Source organism: Coturnix japonica, chromosome 4 (assembly GCF_001577835.2).
Source record: "Coturnix japonica isolate 7356 chromosome 4, Coturnix japonica 2.1, whole genome shotgun sequence".
Lineage (NCBI taxonomy): Eukaryota > Metazoa > Chordata > Aves > Galliformes > Phasianidae > Coturnix > Coturnix japonica.
The window spans coordinates 44,490,282-44,513,839 of record NC_029519.1 but is presented as its reverse complement, the minus strand read 5'-3'; the positions used below and the strand labels follow the sequence as shown (position 1 = coordinate 44,513,839).

At 41.0% G+C, this 23,558-nt stretch overlaps 2 protein-coding genes across 6 annotated transcripts in view; both read left to right on the top strand.

The window, feature by feature from the left end:
- Window positions 1-5,947: 5,947 nt before the first annotated feature.
- Window positions 5,948-7,928, top strand: STBD1 (starch binding domain 1). Its single transcript, XM_015861811.2, has 2 exons — window positions 5,948-6,230; window positions 6,330-7,928. Exons 1-2 carry the CDS (start codon window positions 5,981-5,983, stop codon window positions 7,151-7,153), a joined length of 1,074 nt encoding a protein of 357 aa, XP_015717297.1. The 5' UTR covers window positions 5,948-5,980; the 3' UTR covers window positions 7,154-7,928.
- A 13,295-nt stretch (window positions 7,929-21,223) lies between these two features.
- SHROOM3 (shroom family member 3) overlaps window positions 21,224-23,558 on the top strand; it is a 137,316-nt gene continuing 134,981 nt past the window's right edge. For 2 of the 5 annotated variants that reach the window (XM_015861639.2, XM_015861637.2), the window contains exon 1: window positions 21,224-22,282. In XM_015861639.2, coding sequence (XP_015717125.1) covers window positions 22,118-22,282 — 165 coding nt within the window. In that variant the 5' untranslated portion in view covers window positions 21,224-22,117. The remainder of the gene's footprint in view (window positions 22,283-23,558) is intronic. The other 3 variants (XM_015861638.2, XM_015861644.2, XM_015861635.2) reach the window with 3 other exon arrangements.

The window sequence follows — 23,558 nt, the reverse complement described above, 5'->3', positions numbered from 1 at the left end:
AGGGTAAAGAGTTGAGACAGAAGTCAGAGCACGATGTCTACAGGAATTTAGATGGCCACCCAGGTCTATCAGCATGAATTTGCTAGAACATTTTAATTATTATTTAATTTATATGAGCTACTGGGTACCACAGCTTCAGTGAATCTTGGGATGTCCTTGACATGCTTAACATTTCATTGAATTCAGCCCAATACATTAAACTATATTTCATGCTGTAGGGGCTTGGATGGCTCATCGCTGGAAAAATAATGTAACAGAACAAAATTATGTCTTATTATAGCTTCACCTATTGCCATGCTGTATACTGAGCCTGACATTCTGCAGCATGTAGAAATTCCACTGAAGAACAAAGGTATTTTGTTGGCATTTTTCAGTATGTCTCTAGCAAGCATAGAGATTAAAATACTGTGTACAGAGCAAGACTAAATAGAGCAAGATTTATAAATCTTCAACTTTGATCCCCTCTTACTGGGCTCCAAGAGATTTTCACTGCTTCAGTGTCTTGTCTTCTCTGTTTTAGAGTGTCTCATATCTTCTCCCTCCTCCTCCAAGTCTCTAAAAGGTAGGTAAAATCTCTAGAAGGGGAGGTAAAAAGCATCAAGAACCAAAAATGAAATGGTATATGAAATGCTATTGCACTAGCAGGGAAAAAGGAGAATGGAGAACACCAAAATAGAAAGCCTGACTTTCAAAGTGAGTGACTAACAAACTGAGGAAACTGGCAAATATTAGCACATGGGAAAAAGTCTGAAAGGAAAAGTGATTTCAGGAAAACTATCCTTCCGTGATATTACTGGCGCAGCACACACATTTAGAGGGAGCATAGGAAATACATGAAGAGTCTGGCCTGGACAAATGTTAAGCTCTCCCATAAATCCAAGAAGAAATGCTAAGACAGATTACTAAAGGAAATAAAGAAGAACAGCATAAATATGTGGGGAAAGCTAAGAAAAGTAAGCACAGCAAGATGCAACTAGCAAGTGATATTAGATACCAAGGAGTCACTTATTAACATTGCTGATGAAGAAAACACCACAGGAGATTATTATTATATTTTTTTTTTCAGTTCAGAAGGAAATTAACATTAGTCAAAACTTTCTCTGCCTCATGCTGCTGGAAAGTTCAACCACAGTCAGACAGGTAAGATAATTAACACTAGTGAGAAACATCTCAGGATGCAACAGGGGTGGGATAGGCTGCATAGCAATTATATCTGCTAATTGTCTTGAATCAGCTAAGTGAGGATGAAATGCATTCTACTATGGGAAAAAATGGTAGAACATGGTCATGAGCTGTTTCCTTGCAAATTCATGGAAAACAGGTGTATTTGCAAAGAGTCTATGCAAGTTGCAGTGGCACCCAACTAGAAAACACTTCAAGGAGGCTGAAGGGCTTCATTTGGATTTACAGTGATCCTGACATGTCAGACAAAACCTGGGGGAAAAATAAAGAGTACAAAAAAAACAGCGCTAAATTACTTCTCCCAGAAAGAACTTCTCAGCTGTGCAAATACTGAACGAGGAACAACTGGCTAGGCTAAAGTTCATTAGAGAATACAGGGATTTGTAGAAGACTGTGAATGTCTGCAACATCCAGTCATGAGAAGTTAAAAAAAGAAAAGGAAGCATCCCATAATGAGAGCAAAGATGAACATGAGGGTAACCCCTCCGTTCTTCTCAGCCTGGGTAAGATGACCTCGGAGGATGATGTCTTTGCCCAAGTTTGGTCACTATTCTTCACTATTCTTTAAGAATAAGCAGGAAGAGTTACAGGAATAATTACACATCTGTGACCAGCGTGCAAAGATGCAGCAAAATGAGTTATGCAATATGGATAAGCAGTAACAGAGGACTTGATTAAGAAACTCTAATTAAGAAGAAGGGAGATTCAAATAAACTGGAAATACTTTACTACCTGTATGTCTTCGGGACAGAAGCTATGTAAAACACCATAAAGGCCCTAACTAACTGAGAGAACCCGCCTCTCTACTGCAGGAGAGAGCTTTCACTGTCACACACACTCTCCTCCCATGCCACCTGCTGGATATGTGAAATGCTGCACAGAGAACAGTCGAGTGCAAAGCCCACATTCTCAATTGATAGGAGGAAGAGGTGGGCCAGAAATACAGTCAGGTTTATGGTTTCGTCCAGAAGCGTGATGCATGTCCAAAGTATACTTAAACCTTCTCTTAAACCTTCTCTTTTTTTCTTTTTTGTTGGGTAAGGACCCAGTGCAAAAAGATTTAAACCACTGCCAAGAAGATCCCTGTGGCAGCAAAAAGGCTGACTCCCAGGGTGTCTTGAGTCTTGGCTTGAGACTTTGATCTGACTTCTACTGAAAACTACTGTAGACTAAACTCTGTGAGCTCTTACTAAGATATTTAAGAGATGATGTTATTCCTTTTCTTGTGCCATGATAAGAAGAGGCATTTCTCTTTCTATTCACTTGACAAAGACGGCTTGCTTTTCAATTCTGTGACAACGGGAAGCTGTAGGGTAAGACCCAGCAATATGCAAACACTGAGAACTCCTAATCATTGTCAGAAATCTGCTAATTGCCTCTAAGCTCACCTATAACCTGTTCTTCTTTTCCTTCTGAACACAGCTTCATGAAACTAGCACGAGGTTTTTACTCTTGTTGCTATTAAGGTCAGGAAAAGCTCCCTGAAAAGCTCCAGAAAGCTCGCCTGTCAAACTTTAATGTTGAGTTGTGAGTTTCCATTCCGGATGCCCCAGTAATACAGCCAAACTGTGTAACAGGGCTCCTTAATTTTTATTGCTTCTCTTCTTGTTCATGTTTCCATTTTGTTCTTCTATAAAATTGGAAGAACCACTGCACAGAGCAGTACTCTCCACTGTCCTTAAAACAGCAACTATATTTCAGGAGATCAGACAGTGGAATGTAGCCAGGCTCATAAGCACTCCCTAAATAGCATCCCACACTGCCACTATCAGAGCCAGAATAGTGGGATAGACGTGCCACCGGTCTGATTTCAGCAGGGCATTTCTCACACATTCTGAAGCTACAGCTGAGATTCCTTGTCACCACACTAGAGGGCACAGCTTACAATATAAAATCCAGAAAGGTTATTTGAGTAAGCATATATGGGCTAGGGCTCAGTAATAACAGTTATGGCTGTATAGTTGTCTATAGAATTGTAATAAGTATTCACCCTCCTGCACTGGTTCTGAAATATGAAGCGGTGGGTAGTTTGAGGCTCCTGTTCATATCCCACTCAGCTGGCTGGTAATTCTGCAGAGTCACATGTAGCTTCTTAAAATGTTTCAGCAACTGCTGCCACACCGACTCAGTAAACAATGAAGTGCAATGAAGCTTCAGTGTTCACAGAGCACATGCTTCTAAATTAATGACATATCAGAAAGGATTTCATGAACAAACTAAAATTGGTTATGTCCTTAAGAATCACAGAATCACAGAATTACCTGGGTTGGAAGGGACCTCAAGGATCATGAAGCACCAACCCCCCTGCCTGGCAGGGCCACCAAACTTCCACAATTACTAGATCAGGTTGCCCAGGGCCCCATCCAACCTGGCCTTGAACACCTCCAAGGACGGGGCATCCACAACCTCCCTGGGCAGCCTGTTCCAGGGCCTAACCACTCTCCTAGTGAAGAACTTCCCCCTAACATCCAACCTAAATCTGAGAAACTGCCTCCTTGCCCATTTATATTTACCCATATAATTCTGCTTTGTTTGGTTCCAACAAAAGCTTTAAAAAAAACCCAAGATACATTTTGGAACATATCAATCTGCCTTGGAAATTGTCTTAGGAGGCAGACGTCCCAAATTCTACAGGATGTGAGCATTTCAGAAATTCCTAGAGAGGTAAAGTACCAAAACCCAGGTCAAGTTACTGACTGTGATGATCTGTGTTTGTTTCAGAGCAGATGCCTTCTAGGGTCTTCCTCAGGAATCTGGGTTACAAAATTGTTCTTTCCTGCCTGGGAGAAGAAGTTTGTCTCTGGTGGCACCTTGGTTCTTTGTGACTCTTTTTATGGTTGTTCAAATGCATGACATTAAACAGTTATACCCTGAGAGCTCCCTGGTTTAGTTCCTTCTGCAGATACTGGGTGAAAAGGAGACCAGGAAATAGAGGAGACTTGTATGAACATGGAAAATGTTTAGTACTGGAGGATAATTTTGCCCTTCTCTTGCTTATTAAGAAGCAGCCTGCTTTTACTTTGTCACTCTGCTTTTCATCACTGGCATTTCTGTGTCTTCAAAATTAACTGTTTCTTAAGGATTTCTGTAATAGTGACTTATAAGCTGTGTTAGTTTGATGTCTTCCTTTCTAAGCCACTTTACCAGCTAATTTAAGAAATGCTGGGATTAGCAGCTCCAAACACTACCTCTTATCTGTGCTGACAGTTTGCAGAAGGATGCTGTTCTGTTGAAATGAGAGAGCAGTGATTTCAGTTTGCTCTGTTTCAGCGAGATGCTCAGGAATTTTAAATTGCAGTGCACACTCACTATCAAACAAACAGCAGTACACAGGTGCCCTAACTGAGGATCCCAGCTGAGCTAAGTTGTACATAAATACAGAGCATGGAAGTGTCTCTGCTATGAGGGCTAGGTAAAAAGGAATATATAAGTAAACTATGAAAATACAATCTACTGTGCCTATTTTAAGTACCAAGGCTAAACTGAAGGTAAACAGCCCCTTGAAACATCAACAGTTGTAAAGGAGACTGCACCCAAAACCAGATCCGCTGAGGAAGTGCCCAGGCAGGTCCCAGCTTCTCAGCTCTTTCCTTTCTATGTATTACTGGTCAGAAGATCTGAGCAATACATGTTTTACATGTCTGAACTCATTCCACACACCAAAGAAGCTGTCTGTACTTAAGCACAAGCTCAGCACTTTGTTAGACTGGGGCTTTAGGGAAGGCTTACTGTGTTTAACAAAAAAAGAGAATTAAACCGAAAAAAAAAAAAAAAAAAGAAAAAAAAAACCTGAATGATGTATTCTGTTATTCACACAGGCCCCCATTTAGCTCATAAGCCAGGAAACTTCACTCTGAAGATTGCACACTTGTGCTTCTATAAATCTGAGTGACATTTACTGTCCTGTTAAGCTGAGGTAGCGCTGCTCTTAATGACACAGAGAGATTAAGAAGTTTACACACTGGAAATAGAGTTATTCAGACGTTAGCCATTCTCTTTTCTGATGATCAAATCACATCAGTGGGCTTTAGAAATCAACAGCTCTGTTCACATAAAGAGAAAGGATATTAAACGAACAAACAAACAAACAGTGGTAAAACCATCTGGAAGTGCTTCTGTAACTCTTCTGGAGTTAAATCTTTGGTGCTAATAGCCCAGCACCTGCTGGACTGAGAAACTGTATCTACTAGACTTTATGATTAGCTAATGTTAGATTTATTTGTGTGATTGTTTCATTTGGCATTAAGATTTGACATCATTACTCCAAGAGGAACAGAACTGGGTATTAATATGAAGTTAAATCAAATAATTGTCAATTATTTTCTGTATTAATAGAATTTGAAGCCCTGGTAGTCCAAAAAAGCTTCCTGAGCTTAGAAATGAGGATGATGGAAGAGCAGAACAATGCTGTGAAATCCAATTGTAGGCATTAGGGCACGTTGCACAGGTTACAAAATGAACAGCAAGTTAAACTGAGTTCTTCAGGGACACCAGAGGAAGCCTGGCTTTTTTTTCATCACCAGCACCGCTCGACTGCACAGCCTTCTGCGGTTACTACAGCTCCAGGTTCACCAGTCGCAAACGCTTTCTTTCAAAAACAAAAGATCATCAAGCATTCTGTCCACAACGCAAACCTTTTAGCTCACTACCCCTCTCGCAGCCGCCCGCTCCAGGGGCGGCCCAATGGTGCTGAGGCAAGCAGCGGCCCGCCCCAGGGGCGGCTCCTCCCGGGCCCGGAGCTCGCTTAAAGCCGCGGCCGGGACAAGGCTGGTAGAAGCCCCACTGCCAGTGTCTGGTCATGGCCCGCGACCGCGGCTCGCCCGTGCTGTGGCAGTCCCCGGCTTCCCCCCGCTTGCCTGCAGCCGCTCTACCGGCTGAGGCCCGCGGCTGGGGATGGCTGGGAGCGGGGCTGTGGCCGGCGCTGGTGGTGGGGCTTCTTGCCGCCCTGGTCGCCTGGTTCTGGTACGGCAGCAGCGACGGACGGGGAGAGGAGAGCGGCGAGGCGGCCCCGACGGTCCAGCAGGCGAGGGGAGAGGCGGAGGCTGCAGGTAGCGGGCTGGGGTAATGCGGGCTGCCCGTGCCCACCTGCGAGGGCTCGAGTTAACTGCGTTGCTTCAATTGCGTCTGTTTTAATTCTCTGTTCTTAGAGGACCTTCTGGTGAGCAGTGAGGAAGTGCTGCGGCAAGCGAAGGCTGCTGCTCTGTCCAGCCCTCAGAAACCAGGAGAGGATTTGACGGCAACACGAGGGAATGAACTTAACCATATTGTGAGCGGTACGGTTTCCTGTAAGTCACCAGAGACGGAGCAACTGCCGCCAAAGCAGCGTGTCACCTCCTCCGGGACTGATGCTAGGCAGTGTCTGATTGATGCACGTGATGGTCAGGGAGGAGACTCGAGACCACAGGTGGGACAGGCAGGTGAGGGATGGTGTGTGATGAATTCGGCAGGAGCCTCTGGTGAGATTTGTAAGGACAGAAGCGAGGGGCAGGTCTGCCAGCCAGCTGAGAGCCATGACTTGGACCATGAAGACTGGGAAGTTCTTTCTGAGCACCTGGACTGGGGGGAGGCCGGTCAGAATGGCAGCATGGAAGACTCGGACAGCAAAGAATGGGAACAAGGAGACTGCTCTGATGGGGACTTGAAAGCAAAGAGAGTTGCAGCAGTGCCCCCAATGTTTCAGAATATCCATGTGACTTTCCGCGTGCACTACATCACACACTCTGGTGCTCAGCTGATCGGTGTTACCGGTGACCATGAGTGTCTAGGCCAGTGGCACAGTTACGTTCCTCTCAAGTATGACAAGGATGGCTTCTGGTCTCAGTCTGTTACCTTGCCGGTGGACACCAAAGTAGAGTGGAAATTTATCTTGGTGGAGAACGGGAAGGTCACACGTTGGGAAGAATGTGGTAATAGGACTCTAGTGACTGAACATGAAGATCAAATCGCTCATCAGTGGTGGGGATACCACTGACTGCATTTTGGATGCTGCTTATCTAAACCTGCTTAGATTAATCACAGAGCCCTAAACTTTCTCCCTCTTCAGTAGGATTCCTTCATGACTGCGCAGCTCTGTAAGTCCCATGTCAAACCTAATTAAACTGTGTGAGCAGTAGATCATGGTCATCCCCCCCACTTTAGGAAGTCATTTGGCAACTGAAAAATCAACCCTGGCCATCTTCTGAAGATGTGCTGAGTAGGATTCGAAGGCATGAGCAGCATTCTGAGCTGCTGCCTGTCTGGATAATTCTGGACCCTGGACTTGAGTTTGTGCTGCTTTGAGTGGGGCTGTGGGACGTGCTGGTGGCTTAGAGCTTTAAAAGCATACTAGGAAGCGTGGTTACCTACACTGTAAGATGAACTTAAATGTTTTAACTTATGTAATGTATCAAGTAAGCAATAAACACTTTTGGACTAATGGTCCTTTATAACACGACCTGTGAACTGGCTATAAATTGCATAGAACAGATTTGGGTTCCTTGACTGAAAATCTTAGTGCTAAATGACTCCTGAAAAGTAACAGGCACTCTTTAGAGTGACAATGTTTGTTTCTTACCCCCTGCTCTCTAGGAAGCACCCCAGCTCAAAGGAAGGCTTGGCAGATGCATTTATTTTTTTCAGCTGTATCATCACAGTGAGATGGGGAGCAAAGGTCAGAAATGACTGTCTGGGCTTAATAAATTACTTTGTCAGAGTGAGAGCAGGCTTTAAAAAAAAAACAACAAAAAACAAACAAACAAAAAAAACAACCCCAAACAAACAGAACCAAAGCTGCTGTAATACTCAGGGGCTAGAGTTCTTCCTGAAATAGTTACATGGCATATACTGCTTGTGAAAGCAATAAACTATAGTTAAAAAATACTTGGAATAACTATAGTTAAATAATGGAATGCTTGTTTCAAGGCAAGTCTTTACTTTGTGCAGAGCACTTCCAGCATCAACTGGTTGCTTCTGTTTTGTAAAAATAAGATACCTGCTCCTCTGTCTGCTTTTCATATTGTTAGTTCTAAATATGATGCTGCTTGCAGCAAGCTCCTCTCAAAAATGAGGAACCTAGTTTGCAAATATCCCTTCATCACAATTCACTACAACAAACCTGCTCTGGAGAGAATAGTTTCATTGGGGGTTTGGAACATACACTTCAAAAACCCATTGCAAAGCTCATAGTCTCTGCTTATGTTTAGCTGTTTAACATAGTGGAGCAGTCTGAGTAGGTGAACTAGACTGTTTTTGAGTGCTAGTTTGTGTTCTCAGGTAGATCAAGCTCCTCCCAACAGTCACATATGTGACGGCAACTTGTTCTGTGAGTTAGTTACTTCAGATAACATTATCTTTGCTTACTGGTTGTCTTGAACAACCTAAAGATTCAGGTGAAGAAGTTTTCTTTCCTTCCTCAAGAGAACTTTCCTACATGAGAATAAGGTAGGAAATAGGGGTGAGAGTTGAATTCAAGGCTCACTGCATTTTCTTGTTTACTGCTTGCCTAGGATGAAAAAGACCTACTTCTGTGCAAGGAAATGTTGTAGGGTCTGGAAGGTATTTGGGGTCACTGGTGACTGGGCACTAAGGAGGAGGAAGGATTTGACAGTTCAGGAGCTGACTGCTGCTACTTCAGTGATCTAAAATGTGTAAAAGTGTACATGCTGCTCCTGAACTCTCAACAGACAACTAACATGGGACTTAATTATTTACTGCATGAATTTAAAAGGCTTAGGACTTATTTAGCATACCTTAGGTTTAAAAATTATTAGCATAAGACTCATTTCATCAAAGGGGCTACTGCTTCATTGTAACAATTATTTCTCCTGTTTAATTACGACTGTGCTTACCATGTGTTAGCAGAAAGCTAAGCTCTGTCCAAATGCACTGCCAGTGAATAGACAAAACATTTGTGTGAGTTTCCATCACTAACAGATGGTTTCAACTGAATAAGAACTATGCAGAAGCTTATTGACTGAACCTTACCTGCATTTTTTGCTCTTATCTAAAAAAGAGACTAACATGCCTAACACAGTTGAAACAGAAGCAGCCTTTGGGAATCACAGATGCCCATGCAAAACATATTAGTCCAAGAGATCTAAAAATTTTCCTGCTTCTGCCATCTCTTCAAACAGTGAGATATGTCAACTTGAGGTTTAAGGACTGGTTGAACAGCCATTGCCATTTGAGTATATTTATATATATTGCAGGCTTACCTGAGAAGATTAATGCTGGTGTTAGATTAAGGTATTCACCAGAAAGCCACTTAACCTACACTAGAATAGATTCCTTAATGCAATAATGAACGTGTTTCAAACAGGCTGACTCTGAGAAGTCTCTCAAACTGAGGACAATATTTTAGTTAAACACCATGCACTTTGATCCAACAGTCTGCATGTACAGCCCTCATGGTTTCAGTTTCATCATCTTGCTCAGTGATTGAACTGGGTTCTACAGAGATGTGCATTGTGTTTGTGCATTGTGTTTTTACTGTAAAATCTAAATTATGATCCTGTTCACATCACTGCTTGCCCTGCAGAACAAATGCTATGTAAGTGAAATGCAATTTGTACAGTGGAAAAAAGGAAATTTGGATTTTGGCACTATTGAATACTGCAGTTGATTATTAACTTCTCAGAGAGACAATTCCTCACTACTGAACAATCCATTCAAGTCTGAAAATGTGTCTTGATTATGGCTAGGATAATTTTCTTCCCATTAACTGCTATGGTGCTGTGCTTTGGATTTAGGATGAGAACAATGTTGATTAAACACTTAACATTTTGGTCGCTGAGCTGTTCTTGCACTAAGTGAGTTAAAGACTTTTCAGCTTTTCATACCACATTGCCACAAGGAGCTAGGAAGGGACAGAACCAGGACAACTGACTCACACTAGCAGTGGGATAGTTATTACTTTTTCTTTCCTATTCTCTTTTTTATTAAACTGTCCTTATCTCAACCAGTGTGGTCTTGTAGTTTCTGCACATGGAGAGGATGTGAACAAATGTCTGTGCTGTCTAGCTGTCAGTCTGGCTGAATCACAATAACATAGATTTGCATAGACAATGGTGCATGAAAACGGTTATGCTAGAATGGCTTGGTACCTGGATAACATTGTCCCAGCTGTGAGGCTAATGAAGCTATATATGAGGAAAAGATCCTTATTGACATTCTTATGTGGTTCTATGAGCTCAGAATTTCTAAAAGCAAATAATAAACTGCCTCACTTACAGCTTGGCAAAGAAACTGCAACCAAAGGCCTACAGCTTACAATGACCAGCTTAGGCTGTTGAAAACAAACCATTAGGCAATATAATTACTTTTAGGTGAAATACAATCTAGTCTTATTTGTTAAGTCGTTTGGCGTACAAATGCAAATGCTGAATGGTATCCCTGGATGGTAAACTGAGTAGACATTGGAGGCTTGGATGAGGACAGGAGTCTCACCGAACATTAACAAGTTTTAAATCATGTACAGAAACCTGCATTGAATCTTGTCTGCTTCCTATTTATTTTGCAGTTGCCTCTGCAAAAACCATACCCAACCCACATTTCTTTGGGAGTTAAACTTACTGTGTGGAGACTCTTTACACGATCCATTCAAACATACTTGACTGGTGTTAGCATGTTGATTGCCATTTGTGGTGTGCTGCTGTGGTCAGCATTTGCCCAGCTCTCTTCCTGTCATCCACCTGTACATAATGGAATAACAAGGTGATATCTGTGTTGCAAAATCCAGGATGTATATATTCAGCCTTTGTATTTGTGGCCCCTTGCCTCCCCCTTGACCTTCCCAGACCCTCTGCTGGAAGCCCAGACCCAACTCTGTCAGATTCCAGTACAAGGATGTCAAGCTTTTTGCTTGGCAGATCTCCCTTTTCTGGCAATTTGTACCTTTCCACCTGTTCCCTTCTATTCTCACAAGACTGCAGCCATACACTGTTCAGCCCCTCTTCTGTGTTTGCACACCAATTATTGCAGGTGGACATCCTGCCCTTTACAGTGCTCGCAGGAAGAAGTTCTCTGCTAATAAGGCAGCAGCTTCCATGACTGACATTTCACAGAACCTTTCTAGACTCTGAAGGGGAACTGTTATTAATCTGCCTCCGTTTTTACTAAAAATCAAAGCAAATTCAGTAAAAGGTAGTGAAAATTATACCAAAAATACCATTTTGTGAGTCCATTTGCTTGAAGGAATCATGGTATAGGAGGAAATCTGAGCAGTCTTGCAATTGTAGGCATGTGGTTCAAAACATTGTATTTACCACAAAGTTAACGGGAGCCATGGCTGGGTTTCCTGCTTAAATTGGGAATACTTGTTATCTCTGGGACATCCAGATTAACTGGAATTTATGGAACTAGTAACATTAATTATAGTGGTGAAGGGGAAAGGATTTATTTTAGAATGCCAAATAAATGCCCAACACACCACTTCAAAACTAACTTTGAGAACCTGAAATAGTGTGCAAGATCCAGAAGACACAGAAGAAAACTCCTACTCAAACGTGAATCAGTTCGCAGTGCCTCGTGGCCAGTGTCACCCACAGCACATGGCTACTGGCAGTGTATGCCAGTGGAAATGTCTGTTTTTAAATGTGTATTTATCCCTCTGTACCTCCCAGTCACTTAAAAGTAACAACTGTAAAGAGTATCCTGGTAAGAACTGTGAAACTGCAAGAACCTTTATTATCTATCTTTTAAAATAAAGCGTATTTTAAACACAACTTACGTGAAAGTAGTCTTTAATGTATTCAAATCTTCATTTTAACCACTTTAATAGCTTTATGCTCCTTTTCATTTGCTTTCTCAGTCTTCGTTTCCTGAATTTTGATCACTGATGCCAAAGCTTAAAATAGAAGAAAGAACAGATTAGCTGAACACCAGCTTATGTTAAAACGATTGAGACCTCAGAAGCAGACTCCTGGAGCTTTCTAATACCCTCCTGCACGTTACACTCTGTATTTATCAAGATCTTATAAACACAGCTTTGGTTTGCATTTCTTCAGATGCAGGAAAGATGAGCCCAGTTATGGACAGTCACCAACTAATCTGGTTTCTGGAGCCTACATGCCAAATGGTGCAGTAGTGGCAAAATCTTATTTGTTTTAAAATCTCTCTTACAGGACAATGCTGATGGCTCAGTGCTCACGACAAAAGGATTGCTCATTGTGCACATACATAAGAGGCTTTTCTAAAACTCATCTCATTACAGATTTGTATATACAGCTGCAAAGTAGGATACAGGAAACAGGCTACCTAAGGATATTAGCACTGGTGAAGAATAAAATTGAGAACCTTTGCCTTATACTTTATCGAAATAATTTGAATACTGTCACTGTGGTCAACTCAGATTTAAAAAACAAAGTTGAAGGAAGGATATGCTTTTAAGGTCACTGCTGGGAATCAATGTTTTGGAGTCCGCTGCTTCATAATATCTTTCAGTTGGGTAAGAGTCATCATCTCTTTTAAAATTTCATATAATTGGACACGACAACACATGATGGTACCCCAATCAGATGCCACGTTTGGAATGTTAAGGATCTTGAAGCTTATTAGTATTTAGGGGCTTAGCAACAATGCATCACATAGTTAATCTAATTATTCTCCAATGAGTAGAATAACGTGCACATGGATGCTGCTAAAATAAGAACATCTAAAATTACACCATGTAAGAATGCAGGCAGTGCTTTGGCAGGTAACAAAAACAGTTTCTAGGGAATGTAGGTATTTTAAATAACACACCAATATATTCAATAAACTCTCACACTTTGGCTGTTCATCTGTAAGGTTTCCACTTGGTTTTGTAGTTTTTTAATCTTTTATTTCCTGTAGGTTTCTTAGGTGTATTCCCTCTAGTTTCCATGGGCTGAGAAGCTAGAGAAGAAATGGCTTGTTAGCATGGTATGACAGATTTCTTTTAAAAGTCACAATTTATTTAACAATATTATTTAACCATTCCACCGAAAGTTCCTAGAAAATAAAATGTCAAACGTTAAGATTGCCAGGAGAAAAATGAGTGAGAAGACAAGGTTATTAAAAGAACATCATAATTTTTGGCATTTCTGTTCAAGGGAGAATGCCATGGAACTTCTAGACTGCCTTTAAACGTGCTCGGGTATTTGAGAGAAAGTACTTTATGTTACATAATGTTTACGCTCACTCTTTGCCAGTAAAACTGCAATGACTGTATGAAGGAAAGTAATGGTGTCATCTGCATTTTACCAATGGGGAAACTAAGGTAAGGAAAAGTGTAACTTACTGATGGCCAAGAATAAAACAAGAAAATCCAATTCTTTCAAGAATTAGCGCAGAATTCAACCGATGCAATGCCTGTCCGACTGAACACAAACATCTGCAGACTGACACAGTTGCTGCAGTACTTGATGAACAACTACAGTCTATTTTTTCACTGTGTGGCTGAGCCCACTCTGGAGCCTTCTCTGCCCAGAACTTGGACTCTTTCATTTTTGCTGTAGTCACTGACCTTCAAATAAAAGTAGGCAAAGCTGAAAGTGCCACATATGCAGGTAACTGGCTATATGCATACATTTATATAGATAGTTTTCTAGGTGTGGAGACACTTAAGCTATATTTTCACGGGAACTTCATAGAATGAAAAATCTATGAACAACAAAGGTGAAGAAGGCTAAGCCAGTATCTCTGAATCTTGATTTTCAAAGCTATGCCCTTATTATTTCAGTTTAGGTTACTAAATTAATGTCACCACAGTTTAAAAGGTACTGAGCACCCAGCACTGGGTGGTGATTACCATGTTCCTCTCAGAAGCTCATCAATATTTAGATACTTAAATAGAAGATATAGGCAACTTAGGCACCCCAACTTGCATGCTAATTACAGAAGATAATCACTACTCACAAATGACTATCACCGAAGATATCCATTTTAACCATGCTGCTATCAGCCTCCACTGACCTTATTTGCAACAAAATAATGTTACATGTCCATATGGTGCACTCGTCCTTAAATGCAGCCAATGAAAACCTTGTAATATAGGATGTGAAGGGCAAAGGCATATCTTGGGACTGAAGGTGTGCAGTGTGTGAACATAAAGGATCCCTGCAAGCAAGATGATGGCAAAACCTGCATTCTGCAAAAATTATGCTAAATTTTGGTAAGGTTAACTAGTCTCTACAGTGAGAATGTACCCACATTTCTTATTCCACCTAATGACATCAGATGACTACCACAACATCCATACTTGCCTTTCCCAGGTTTGGTCCCATGGATTTTCTCAGGTACTGTAAATTCTTAGAGTGCAACAATGAGAGAATGGAAATGGATCACTGATTTCTTTCCAAATAACAGACAGATCGATCTTAAGTATCAGCACTGGCAGACACTCTGAAGTGTTCCAGAGAGTAAAATCCCACTGGACATAGTGTTAACCTTTAGTAGAAATGCCCAGTTTTCAAAGGCAGCTCTGCATAGCGATTTCAGTCCCAATTTTTAAAATGCATATCCCACAACTCTTATTGTTTCTCAAACATTGCCAGGATCGTCCTACTGTATTCACCTGACAAATATCCATCTGTACGGTGCATGCTTGTGTGGAAAAATCATGGTCTGAGCAGGTGACCAGCCCATGAGAAAAGGCTCATGTTTGCCTGGGAAAAAAGTAAACTACCTCTAGCTTCTGCATGTAGCTAGAAGAAACCTGTTGTGAGAAACTGCTCTGTAGCTGGAACCAAGTATCCTCTCTGTTTGTGAATAACCTCACTTATTCTGATACTCTATGCTTTTACATCTATTATCATGCTGCTAAGGAGTTGCAGGGACAAGTCACAAGTATCTGCTGGGGACACCCCAGGGCAGACACTCCACCAATTGCTGCCTCCGATAATGTAGTGCAGTTATTATGTAGATAATGGAGTTTTAATTAATAAGTGGTGGGGGAGAAATCGCGTCAACTTTAAGACTGTCAACATACTTTCTAAATCTGATCACACTCCTCTAGAAGGTCATCAGACAGCAATACGTAAAAACTCTAGATATGACTAAAGGAGAATATACCTAACAGCAGCGCTTTGAGTAATTGTAAAAAGGTTACTATTACTGTTGCAAAGTCAAAAACATTATGGTAAGGTTTTAATTATGAGAGTATTTTTTCCCCATATAGGCACTAGCTTATCCAGCACCCAGAATTTTACTTTAATACGACAGCTCTGCCATCTTTTTAACCTGAGAGCTCACACATTACTTAATATATAATGGGCAAATATAGCTTTAAAGACAAAAATACCAGTATCTCAGTGTCTTTTCTTAGCAGCTGAGCTATCTGCAAACACAAAGCACTGATCACCTCAGAGTACGGCTGGGACAAAGTGCAATATCATTTTGTGCTACTAATCAGGACTTTGGGCAAATAAATGCTTAAAACTGTTCTTCCTATGAAGGCATTCTGCATTTTCCAGCACTGCTCCCACTAACTCAAGTTCCATTTGTGCACAGAACTGGCACCTTTTGCTAGAACGTTTGCTAAAATGTTTTTGATGAAATGAATTACTTGCAATGGGAGCATAACAATTGAAGCAAAGCCTATACTGAGAACGGATCATCAGTTACAAAACAGACCACTGTGATTCTGAGTCAGATCAAATATGTCTTTTCCACATCCTTGCTAGGAAACCAATCTGCACACTAATGTATGGTCTTCCTAAAGTGTTGGGGCTGCTTCATTTATTTAATCATGACTGATTTATGCAGGAACCAAGGAGATCTAAGCTGCCCCTGAATCAAATTCTCTTACAATCTGTCAATGCTGTACCATCGTATTACATACCCATTCACACTGCCCAGCACAAGAGACTGACAGCAAGCAAAGTAATAAAACATAAAAGTAATAATTAAGTGCTTACAGATCAGTCCCTTCAATTGTTTTACTTTATAATGTTATTGGTAATAGAAATAATAATAGAAATAACTATCTACACTTTTTTCACCCTCTTTTTATATACTTAACAAACAAAAAGAGGACTTGAGAGGCCACAATGTACAATACAACTGCGCTAATACGGATGCAAAATACATGGTTGGTAACAAGGTTAACTTGTCTTGTTACATAGTTAATGTTAAATAGTTACAATAGTTACTTTTCCTTCTTTAAATAGTGTGCTCTGAAAAGGAATGGGAACACTGAATAATTCATTTTCATTGAGCAGGAAAATTAGCTCTAAGCCATAATAAAAACCTTTACCAATCAGATTGCTTTTATCTCTCTAGCAGAATTCTGTCTTCAGTTTTAAAATACAACCTGGCTCCCTTCCCATGTTTGTTTATGACTGATGCCAAGGCTTCCTATGATGCCGTGTGCTTACTAAGGCTCTGTGGATGCACAGATACAAGAGATAGCTTTAACTCTGAAACTTCAACAATGAGAAAGATGGTCACTTATACTTTATACAACAAATGCTCTGCACTGGAGCATTCTGTCAGATGACAAGGTCTAACCTTTATTAATTTCCAAGAATTTGCTGTACCACAGATGTTAGTTCTCTGCAAGCACCTGCCTATGCTGATTCTTGGTCTGCCAGTACATTAGCTGCAATATGGGCTCTGCCTTCATCATTCTCTGCCAGCAAACCAAACCATGACTCCCCTGAAGCAATGTGAGCACCCCATACTGGAAGGGAACCTTCTGCTACACCAGCAGCCATATTTGGAGTCATCAAGCAAGCTCCATTCTATTTTTAACACTAGCTCAATTTAGCAGCTAGCTGAGCTGAGCTGAGCTGGGGCTACTACCTGCAAGGACAGCCAGCATACTTTGTCTGCCTTTCAGCTCATTTATTAATTGGTCTTTTTACAGTCTCATATCATTAACTGCACGGAATCTCTCAATACATGTTTATCAGCTTAACTTCATCCAATTCCATTTGGTGTATTCTCAGTTCTTTCTCCTACTTCGCAATGTATTTTCTCCATTTGTGCCACTCCAACTATTTGACTTATGTTGTCAGTTTGCTTTTGGAAGACCTGAATAATCCTTTTCTTCCCTACTACCTGCAGCTGTTTCACACTCCAGCTGCACACAGTGTGAACACTGATAAACATCCAGGGCTCCCCTCTAACAGCAAACTATGAAGAAAAAGAACTGTCCTTATACTTATTAACATAATGTTTTCTGGCATATTAAGAAATAACGTTATGTCACACAAATGAATTTTGTTCTTCTAATATAGATTAGAAGGAACTCAGGGAGATTAAGGCAGTTGGTTCCTCCCTTTATAAAGGCCAACTCTTTGTTTTGCCTGGATGAACACAGATTTTACAAATTCTTGGTAGTATCCTCTGTTAAGTTTTTAACCAACAATTAGATGGACGTTACCCTCTTATATTTCCAGATACAGACTTCTTTAAACATCTTATTCCTCAGAGGAAGGTGGGAGAGAAAAAATGATTGCTTAGAGATAGTTTTGGGGTTTAACTGGCCTTATTTGGATTTTCCTAGGTACTCTGGCAGATTGAGCAGGCCAGAGAGAGCTGCAGCAGCAATGGCATCAGATACAACTGACATAATGCAATTTGAGGAAAAATAGCACTTCCAACTCTTGAGGGCACATGGTGGAGAAAAACCAAAACCTTTATCCAGAACTCAATTCCAAGCACCAAAAATGTCATTGTTTAAACACCATTTCCAACTCCCACACAACAGCCCCTCAAAGTTAAAAACAAACACCCTCACACACCTGCAAAGGGCTATCCTGATCCCTCTAAGCCCTCCACGTATCTCCTCCCGTGTGTTTTGTTGTTTATTTTCTTAACTTTCTCGACGTCAACTACCTCCCCTCCATAAGGCCGCTCCTTCGCTGTGAGGAGAATCACATTTCCCGCCTCCTCCCGTTCCCGCCTCCTCCCGCCTCTCCTCAGCGCCGCCGGCTTCCGACTCAAAATGGCCGCTCGAGAGCGACCCCAAGCGGGGCCATGAGCTTGAAGGGAGAAGTGGTGAAGAACTTTCCTCTCATCTGAGGGAAGGCTCAGAGCACCAAAAGCCTCCTACCAAAAAAACCAGTTCTTGCATAAAATCAAAGCCTTCGGATTTGTGCACCAGTCTCTTCAGAGATAAAAAATGGTTCTTGGTTCTTTTCAGCTCCATGTGGGGGATAGGCACAGTCACCAGTTGATCACCTCAGTAAAGGACACCAGGCGGCTGAGTGCTCTGTTCCAGAGCTGGCTTCAGAAGTGAACAAACAGGCTTCAGCTAATGAGCCCTCCTATGTAAGAGAGTGTGTGAAATTCAGCCTTTCTCTTTCTACGGTGGTTGGAACCTGTGAACCAAAGGGCTGGGCACCGAGGTCATGCATTTGAAACCCAAAGTAATCTTCATAACAAGTTGTAATTGCAGAGCGAGGGGTATACGTTTCATCCAGGGGCCATAAATTGGCTTTGGCAATTTGGCACACGTTTTTCTCTGTTTATATTGGTAATCTTAATTCTTTGCTGTCATGATTATTCCCTTAGTGGCTCAGAATTTTCTTCCTCCTTCCTCTGAGCTAAATAGGAGGAATGTTTATTTGAACAAAGTGTCATGTTTAATTTTGCAACCAAAAACGCAGTAGTATATGCACAAAATGTGGAAGCTGAACATTCTCTCTTTGATTTCTAGATTTAGCCTAATAACTCGCCAGCTCAGGGACTCAGGATTAATAACATCTTTCTGAATACTTAACAGATTTTTTTTGCCTCCTTTCTGAAAAGTAAATGCTTGCTAACTAATCTGTGAAATGTTTGCATTTAAGTCAATAGAAACCATTTGAACTGGCAACTTCGTTAAAAACCTGCGTTACCCAGAGCGCAACAGATGGGGGCAGCATTGCTCCGGAGAGCTTCTTCATTTGCAAAACAAACTTGGAATGTGTGAAGGAGTTTAGTAAAAGTTAAGGCAGCCATCAGCGCGGAGGCAATGCTTTGATAAATATAAGGTATGTTCTTGAACTCTAAAAAGTGAAAATGATGACATTTTCTCCTGCCTTAGTAGGAGATAATTCAAGCTTTTATTTATTATTATTATTTTTCTTGAATCCAGGTCTTTACTGGATCCCAACAACACAGCTCTCAGCTCTGTTCTGAGAGGATCTCATCAGAGAATTCCTTTCACTTGTGCTATGTGAGGTTCTAGCCAGAAGCAAGGTGAGAGAAAAAGGGTTTATGTTTAAGACTTCAAAATGGTTATATGTAGGTGAACGATGAATACTGCTTATTTGAAATCTATTTATCAACATTGAAATCTATTTATCAGAAGAATTAGCTCTAGCCTCACGCACAGAAGTGCTCATCTGTATTTTGTTAATTCTGCTTTCTTCAATAATGGCTGCGTGTTATTAAGTTATTGTGCGCTGGTTTTGTTTGTGCAGAGCCTGGCAGAAAATTACATTGGACTCAGTCCTCTTTGAAAATGGTCACAGTCATGAGAAAACATCTGGCATTCTATTATTCAAGAACTCTCTATTTCAAGGAACAGTTGCATCAAGGCCTGCTGTGGCTCATAAGCCCCAGCAAGACTTATGTCAAGTGCAGGAGTCAAGCAGACTGTCACAAGGGGGAGAAAACTCTGCACTTGAAATGATGACAAACTTGGTGGTGTTACTGACAAAAATGATGTTGTATTTGGTGTGTTGTATTCAGCACCCAAAAGGAACTGGAGAACTGGAGTAGAAGAAAAAGTACCTCAGAAAAGATGGTTGTAAGTTACTCATCAGCTATTGCCAGCACCATGAGAAAAAAAAACTTACTGAATATGTTGTGCCTGTAGACATTAGATACAGTGAGCAATATTTTTTCTTGAAAATGAATATAATTCAGAGTTCTTTGTCTTGTAAATAGACTGGCATGTTCTCACAGTCTTAAATAGTTCTGATGGTTATGGATAGGAGGATGTATGGCCCCAAGAGATGACTCCTGGAGCCTTAGCAAGGCCTGCAGAGGAACCGAGATGAATTGTTCTTTGTGGTAACTTGGAATAAGGGTTTTCCCAGTGAAACACTAGGAGTACTTAGAATCTGATTTGAGGCAAACTGAAGGATGATTTCTGGATAAAAAGAAGCTGTGAGACCGTCCATGATGTGAATCGAATGAAAAATCAGGCCCTAGGAGAGAAGCAGAGAATACAGAGCTCAATATAAGCAAGGACTAAAAAAGAAAGAGGGAAGTATCTTCTATATTCCTCCTCTTGACTCTTAGGGATGAGAGCTGGGATAAACTGGGAAGATAAAAGGCTGTGAGGCAACTTTAACATCTTAAAGAGAATGGGAACAAGGCAGCATGAAGTGCATACACAAATGTAAAGAGATTTGTAGCTGCTAAACTTTCCCCACAGCCAGCATCAGAGCGCAGCAGAGTTCATTCTAAGTTTTCTAACACAAATTCTTCACTGCTTTCAAAGCTGGGAGAAGTAATGCACATCCCAGGTGCTGTGAGATCAAAAGTACGGGCACCTTACAGGTACGGGCTGGTATCTGTTTACTCAGCTATGCAAGCAGGAAGGGGGGTGGGCTGTGAGCTGCCCTGTCTATCGTCCTGTTCAAGTACAGCTATAAAATGGAAGTTTTTGTGAACACCTCTAGTGGTATATTTTAGGAATAAAGTCAACATCTGCTAAAGCCATGAGATAAATGCCAGAGGGCCTACATGCATAGATAAAATAATAGATGCACCCACAATCCTAAATTCAGTGTAGTCAGCGGTGACTGCCTACATTCATAAGAATATCCTAAATTCACACTGCTGATTCTTGTTAAACCTATTGGGAAAGCAGAGGTTTCTTACAACACTGTAGTGTTTGGAGGAAAGGAAATATGTTTAGTGAAGTCAGTGGGTACCTATGTGGAAGAAAAGCCATTTATGAGAGTGAAATTTTTAGTACTGCTCCACTGTGCTGATTTGGAACAGGTCTGTTGTGTTTTCAGCAGCCTGCAGTTTGCATTGTTACAATTCCTTGACAAATAAAACAGAAGGATGGTGGGGTTTGGAGGCATAATAAAAGGGTGAGGCCCAGCTTTTGCACATTGCATTTTAGTGTTGCATGCTTGATGTGCACAATTGGGCAGCACTGCTTTTCTCGCCTTAATCCATCTCCCTCTCTCTCTCTCTCGCTCACTTCCTGGCCCTCTCTCATAGCAGCAGTAACTGCAGCAGCTTTGGCAGATCATCGGGGAGAGCACAGAGAATGAAAAGAGCTCGGCTATCGTATTAACGTTTTTCCCAAAGGATTAATTTCACCTACTTTTTTTCTGTTTGGCTGATAGGTTTTTTGTATGTTTTTATTCCAATAAATTTGGAGTTATTTCACATTTGAAACCCCTCTAAACAGTTTTTGGAATGGACTTTTATCTTCCTCAAGCATTTTTTTTTTTTTTTTTGAGAAGTCAGAAAATTGTGTAGTAAGCAGACAAAGTAACTGAGGGCGTGAGAGGGAGAAGACGCGTCCATTCTTTTAGTGCAGTGGGCTGAGGCAAAAAGGGCATTGTGATGGTAAATGGCACGCAGAAAGGAAGAAAAGACTGATAATCAATCACAAATGAAGCATTCGTTTTGATTTTGGCAATTTGCTGGCCAATGGCTTTTAAATGTGTAAGCTTTATTTTTCTTTTGTTGCCCACATACTGAAAAACTTCAGTTTGATAGACCGAGGACAGGAAGATAAATCTTTACCAAACTGTCATGCCCAGAATACCTGGAAATGGGCAGAGCACGGTGCTGAAACAGCAGTAAAAAGTGGCAGTTCCAAAGGAGAAACAGCATTCAGAAATGTTGGTGGGAAACATTTTTTTAACCCATCACCTTGGACTCCAGCTCTGAAGAAAAATTTTCCATCTCAGATGCTTCTTGTTTCATGTGTTTGGGGATGACTCGTGGTGGGTGTCCGGGGAGTTTAATTTTCTGCTTTATTAGTCTGTGATTGCCAGAGTCAGTTTAATGTCTGACTGAGTATGTGGTAAAACAGATGAGGATGTTGGACAATATTAACACCAGCATATCGTCTTCAGAGAGCAGCATAACCCACAGAGGAAGATACATCTACCTGGAGGCGCTGCTGCAAGGAGGTGCTCCATGGGGATTCACACTGAAGGGCGGACTGGAGAATGGGGAGCCATTAATCATCTCAAAGGTATTTCTTCTATTTCTAAATGCAGTGCAAACAAATTAGGAGTTGTGCCAGATTTAAAGGGCAAGTGCTGTAAACCAAGACTGAGATGTTAGATTTGGCACTGTATTTTGGCTTGAATTTGAAAACTGTTGAGAACCTGTTGAAGTCACCGGGTTTTCTCAGTAGCTTTTTGAGCAATACGTGAGAGCTCTCACCACTGTTTAAATATCAAAGTACAGTTTTTGTCCCAGAGGAAATATTTTTGCTTTTAGAAATGATATCTGCTTATTGCACTGCAGCCTATGAATTGGAGAAAGAGCTCTCTTCTGTTGTGAGCTGACTCAGTTGTCTTGTGTCATGAAAACGCAGCATATCCCAGCATGTTCAGTAATCCATAACAGTCTCTTCTGAAGAGAAAAGAAGTGCTTTATGTCATGTGATGCAGTGCAGCGTCTGATAATCAGAAATCTGTGTGGAAAACAAAAGAATAATAAATGCTCATTACATGTTGATACACATACAAGTTATGTTATCAGTTCACTCACACTATGTACTCTCTACTTGTTAAAGAAGTATTGTATACCTTCTACAGTTGTGTTCTAGCTGTCAAAAATATTTTAAGAAACAAACAAGAGTTCCTTATTCTCATTGGAACCAGGCTTTTAAAAGTACCTGGATACCCAGAGATGCAGATCCTGACGACAGTGGATTTTCAAAAGCATCAGCTGAATCTGTGAATATTTTAAACGCTTTTTTACCTGTGGCCCTAAGACTGTTTTGAAAATGTGATACAGGTAGTTAAGAAATGTTACCTGTTGTGGCTCTAAGTCATATTTCTTTTCTCCTTTGTGTTATCTGTCTGGTGCATTCTGCTTCTTTGTAGTACAGATTTATGTAGTGCACCACTACGTGCACATGCACTGTCACCCAATCTTGTTTCTTCATGTAAACTAGGACACATGCAAGGAATGCAGACGATCAGAACTGATGTCAACTGAAAGAAAGCTAAATCAACTTTGTTCAAATCCTGCAATTCACTGTGCAGATATTCACATGAAAATGCCAGTCACTTGAATAGCTCACCTGAAAGAAATTGCTGGCAGTTTGTGCATCTGCATGTTGAAAGAAAAAAGGAAGACTATGATTCAATAATGTTCACTGAAAAAGAATTTTAGAGATCTCAACTCTCCTTCTTGCATTATTTCATTGGATATAGTTTGGCAATGCCACAGGATGCAAAACTAGTCTCATTGAAATGGTATTATGTTTTTCATTCTGTAAGCATTGAGGGACTAAC

Coding starts and splice junctions, on each gene's coding strand:
- STBD1 (XM_015861811.2), top strand. CDS start 5,981: ATGGCCCGCGACCGCGGCTCGCCCGTGCTGTGGCAGTCCCCGGCTTCC. Junction 6,231..6,329: donor GGGAGAGGCGGAGGCTGCAG/GTAGCGGGCTGG, acceptor CTCTGTTCTTAG/AGGACCTTCTGGTGAGCAGT.